The sequence below is a fragment of the Trematomus bernacchii genome, unplaced genomic scaffold (assembly GCF_902827165.1).
Source record: "Trematomus bernacchii unplaced genomic scaffold, fTreBer1.1, whole genome shotgun sequence".
Lineage (NCBI taxonomy): Eukaryota > Metazoa > Chordata > Actinopteri > Perciformes > Nototheniidae > Trematomus > Trematomus bernacchii.
The window spans coordinates 653,726-658,832 of record NW_022987910.1 but is presented as its reverse complement, the minus strand read 5'-3'; the positions used below and the strand labels follow the sequence as shown (position 1 = coordinate 658,832).

General features: G+C 42.3%; 1 protein-coding gene across 1 annotated transcript; it reads right to left on the bottom strand.

Moving 5' to 3' along the window:
- Window positions 1-1,924: 1,924 nt before the first annotated feature.
- On the bottom strand, window positions 1,925-4,843 carry phox2a (paired like homeobox 2A). The gene is made up of 3 exons (XM_034115306.1): window positions 4,404-4,843; window positions 2,844-3,031; window positions 1,925-2,438 (listed from the first exon to the last, which is right to left on the bottom strand). Exons 1-3 carry the CDS (start codon window positions 4,624-4,626, stop codon window positions 1,944-1,946), a joined length of 906 nt encoding a protein of 301 aa, XP_033971197.1. The 5' UTR covers window positions 4,627-4,843; the 3' UTR covers window positions 1,925-1,943.
- Between the last annotated feature and the right edge of the window lie 264 nt (window positions 4,844-5,107).

Here is a 5,107-nt window from a genome sequence, read left to right as displayed (position 1 = left end):
CTTTTTTCCTACATTTGCTAATTTTTCTTCTTTTTGTTGTCTGCAGGGAAAGCTGAGAGGATGTGACAGTAATGGTTTGTGAGCTGTAGACGTGCCTCATAGCAGGAAAGGGAAAGAGTGTACGGTAAATAAATGACAGTCATTTCAGTTTTTATTTAATCATGATTTCAGGGGCATGTCCTTCCAGTGTTCATGAAAACAGATTTGTTAGTTTCTGTGGTCTGCACATAACACACAACACTCTCATCACTTTGTTACACACAAGAAACCAGATCATAAATGCGTCACGTAGTGCTTCCATAATGTTTATTAGAATATTCAGAGTAGTGCTATAACTTCTCATTCACTAGAGCTTCTGTTGATTCATAGTTTTCATGGACGTGTCGGTCTGATGCTCCGCAATGAAATAACTCTTTAAAGCAACATGAGAGAAATCAACAAAAAGCTACCTAATATTTATTATATTACTAATTTACAGTCACAAAATGTCATGGAGCAGTTCAAAGAAATGTGTGGGTTTCCTCACTGACATAATAAAGAATATTAATAAATACATGTTTTTTTCCCCCTTTTTAAGTAGATTTCTGGAGTCTTTCTTCAAAAAGGTCCGCTCTGAAATCAGTCTTGTTTCAGTGATTAGCTACAACAAGAAAGATAGGTGATACACAAGCAATTTCGCAAGGTGAGAGAAAGAACAAACAGCTGCTTTTTTGCAAAAAAGGATGGACGTAAACGGGAACAAAATCGAGGAATCAATGGATACACAGTAGAAAAGTCCCGTAACCGTCTGCATCTCTCTTTATATTGCCAACATTAGACCGGCTTGCTTTGCATTACGGAGAAAATCGTCCCATATTTGTCAGCCTTTGTAGAGTTAATGGAAAACTCATGAGAGAGTCAAAGTCAGTGAGGGGTTTTAGGTCTGTTTGAGTTCGTAAAACAGACTCAACAAACTCAGTGCTTTCCAATCTCCAGCAGGAGAAAACTCTTCAGTCAGCGATGAAAGTGAGAAACCAGTTGTAGTCAGTTTGAATTAGATTGTGGGTAAACTCTGCTCTGTGTATTATCACATCGTTCACCCCTCTCCACCAAGAGGACAGGCAGGAAACGGCACCGTGCCTTAAGTTCTCCCTCAACATTCGCTTGATTAATTTAAACAAAGTGCCCACTGTCTGATAGAGAAAGGCCGGAGTGAAGGGAAGGGACCAGTGAGGGGCTTCACATTGAGGATGGTAGAGGGAGAGTCAGGACTTGATACAGTAAAGAGGAAGGGGTGAACTGGGGAGGTGTTGTATTAGGAGCCTGCTGCTCTAATTGGATTTGTGGGGTGCTTTGCTCTGCTCGGCAAAGAGATTTAAGGGGACCCTGTTCCCTTCTGCTGGGAGACTGTGTCGAGTTGTGCTTGAGGGTGAAAGTTTGTTTGTTTTGTTTCCTGAGCCGCTGCTCAGGCTGTCCAAGGCTCTGCTGCAATGCAGAGAGTGTGGGAATGTGGGTTTATGTGTGACTGAAAAGACGAAGAGGAAACGAGACTGTGTAGGAACGTTTGCGCTGTTTCAGAGCCTGTACATAAAGAGCGTTCCATCATTAAATCGTGTCTTTTAGGGTTATCTGAGGACGTATGAATGGATTTGTGGATGAAATTAAAAATGATTGAAGGAAGTTATAGAAGGAAGGAAATGGACCATGTCCCGAGTTTTGAAGTAGCAGTTGCATAATATGTTTAGAGATGGTGACCTGACCTTTGACTTTACTATGTGAGCTTTGAATTTGACGGGATAGTTTTATAGAAAAGAACCAAGGGCCTTTCTGAACTATAGCAGACTACACCTGTGAATTCAGCGTTATAATGTGGGTAAGTCCTGACTCTCAACAAAAGCTAGAAACTCATCACTGTTCCAGTGGACAGCATAATGTTTGTTTCTCATTTCCTCTTCCTCTGGGCTTCAGAACAGGTTCGTCTTGATGTTGGGGTTGGGTTTTCTGTGGAAGGAGGACAGGACTCCGGCAAAGGGCCCGGTCATACTGTCTGCCGGCTGCCAGGCCTTCAGAATCTCCTGAGTCTGGGCGGCGGGCTGGGCCACGGCTGGGTTGGAGGGCCCGAGGTTGGACCAGCTGGGCGGCTTCAGCCCCTGCAGCACCGGAGAGTTGGAGGCGTTGATGTAGCCGCTGTTGGCAGGAGCCGGGCTGGGGCTCAGGCTGGCAGGGCTGCCCATGTTCCCATTTGCCGAGCCCGGCAGGGAGGCCGTGCTGTCAGGCGTGGGGCTGCAGGTAGACTCTTTGGACTCGTCATCATCGGATGAAGATCTCAGCTCTCCGCCCTTCTTCCCTCCTGAGCTGCTGCTGGAGCTGCTGCCCGTGGTGCCGTTTGAGTTGTTGGCCTTTGAGTTGGCTGCACGCTCCTGCTTACGAAACTTAGCACGCCTGTTCTGAAACCACACCTGTAAAAAAAAGACAGATATACAGTTAACATGTGTAAGAAACTACACAAGATAGATGGATGGATATAGATAGATGGATAGATAGATAGATAGATAGATAGATAGATAGATAGATAGATAGATAGATAGATAGATATAGAAATATAAATATATAGATGGATAGATGGATAGATAGATAGATAGATATAGAAAGATAGATAGATAGATAGATAGATAGATGGATAGATAGATAGATAGATATAGATAGATAGATAGATGGATAGATAGATAGATAGATAGATAGATGGATAGATAGATAGATAGATAGCTCTAAAGTTTTCCTTTGCTTAAGTTGTGTTTAATTTATTCTACCTGAAACTCTCTTCATGTTTAAGAAAGCAGAAGAATAAAGGCTGCTACTCTCACCTGAACCCTTGCCTCGGTCAGGTCTATCTTTAGCGCCAGCTCCTCCCGGGTGTAGATGTCCGGGTAGTGCGTCTCGGCAAAGACCCTCTCCAGCTCCTTCAGCTGGGAGCTGGTGAAGGTGGTCCTGATGCGCCGCTGCTTCCTCTTCTCGTTCAGGCCGGAGGGGTCCGAGAAAAACTTGTAAGGGACTGTACGGGAAAAATGATATCCGTTAATGGAATAGTAACATTTGAACGTTCACCAAGCGCAGAGGGCCTGCGTAAATGATGGAGAACCCGTATAACTCGTCAACATTTTTTTTTTTATATATAAAGTCAAATTATGCTTTAGTTACTGGTTTGTGGATGCCGGTTTATTTTATTGACTAATTGTTTGCAGGGTTGTTTTCAAAGCCAATGAGAATATATAATAGGCTGAATGCCCTTTACAGACCACATTTATAAAACAATAAAGAAAACGCTGATCGCTGGTTAAATTGTGTAGCCTTATACAGAATAATGTAGCCAAATGTTGTCTCAAATTAATTACAGGCTATAAACAACTATAATTTAGGCCTGTTGATCGGATTTATAAAATGTTTTGAATTAAAATCCGACAGTATAAATGTCAGTTTGCAATTCAAATCTATGTAGGTTATTATGGAGTAAGGTCACGGATAATGGAAATATCAAGAAACATAAAACGAGAATTTCCGTGTATTTGTAAGCTTGTTAAATGTCACATTAACTCGATCAGAAAAGAACCTCACTGCTCTGAGAAAGAAATCATCGATAGGTTTGTTTTGATGGGAGTGAGAACAGGGTGACAAATGTTTGCAGTTCTTTACGGAATTAAATCAATGCATGCGATTTGCAAACTGCAAAAATAATAAAAACATTTGCATAATGAGTTTAAAATAATAAATAGTTAAAATGTAAGAATTGGACACAATTATGATTCAGGCAAATTAACATTTTCCCACCCAAATAATGTGTCCGTTAGGCGGGCCTCTGGCAAGTGTGTGGGATTCGAAGCTATTTTCGATTATTCTCTTAGAAAATGTATATTATTATTATTATTATTATTATTATTATTATTATTATTATTATAATTGTCATTATTATTATCAGCATATACGTTATTTTCTTTATAAATTGGCGCATACATGCATATCAATGCCATTTCTCACATTAATAGACGATGTTTCACCTTAAACAATATATATATTTTAAGTCATCATATAAAATAAATAAAGCATTTAACGGAATTACCATTAAACTGCCTTTCTCCATTAATTCATTTGCCGTAATTTATTCTAAACGACAAATTAAGTGCATTAAGATAAAATCCATGTAAAACCATTTAGGCTTTTAACGATATAGACAATTTGGATAATAACGAAAAAGAAAATCACAGTTCCATATTTTCTTTTCCCCCCTCTGTTTGCTTAACGTCTAAAATGTGTCACAGCTCAGCATCAAGCCAGAAAAATTATGGAGACGACAGAATAACATAAACATTTATATCATTGCTCTAACATTGTGTATATCCCCGCAGACCCTCAGGAGAGGGGGCTCCTACCTGAGGAGTAGGGTGTGGGCTGGTGCTCGCGCAGGGCTCCCAGGGTGCAGCTGGCCGTGCTGAGGGGGGTGCAGCCCGGGTTGGAGAAGGGTCCGCTCCGGATCGGGTTGTACTGGAAGGAGCTGGCCTGGCTGCAGGAGCTGAAGTCCGCGTAGGCCGAAGCTTCCATGGCCGCCATGCAGGAATCATATGAGTTCAGGTAGGAGTAATCCATTTTATACATGGAGAAGAACCGGTGCAAACTACCGGTTTGCCAACAAAAAAGCAAATAACTGTGAGCAGAGGGGCTCGGGTGTGTCTGCAGCCGTCTTCAAGTGAGGAGTTGCAGGGAATATTGTTCGGTATGTCTCTCCAGTATCTCCCAGGACTGAACTCCTGTCAGTTTTATATCTCACTGTGACGGGACTGTTTTTTATATTTCTCGGTTAATAATCCAGATGTTTTTCTCTTCACTCTTCTTGTTCACTTTCTCCTGTTGTCTCTGTTCGGCTCTCCTCTCTGGACTGCTCCTCGCGCTGCTGTCTCTCTCCGTTTGACAGCGCGCTGCAGCTCGCGCAGTGTTTATAATAAACTTGGCAGAGCGCGAGACAATAGCGAGGCGGTGGTCTAGTTTCCATGACAATGCCCCCCCCCACTCCTCCCACCACTCACTGCACCGCCCACGCGCTCCAGAGTATCGCGAGCTCGCAGGTGTCAGCAGAGTT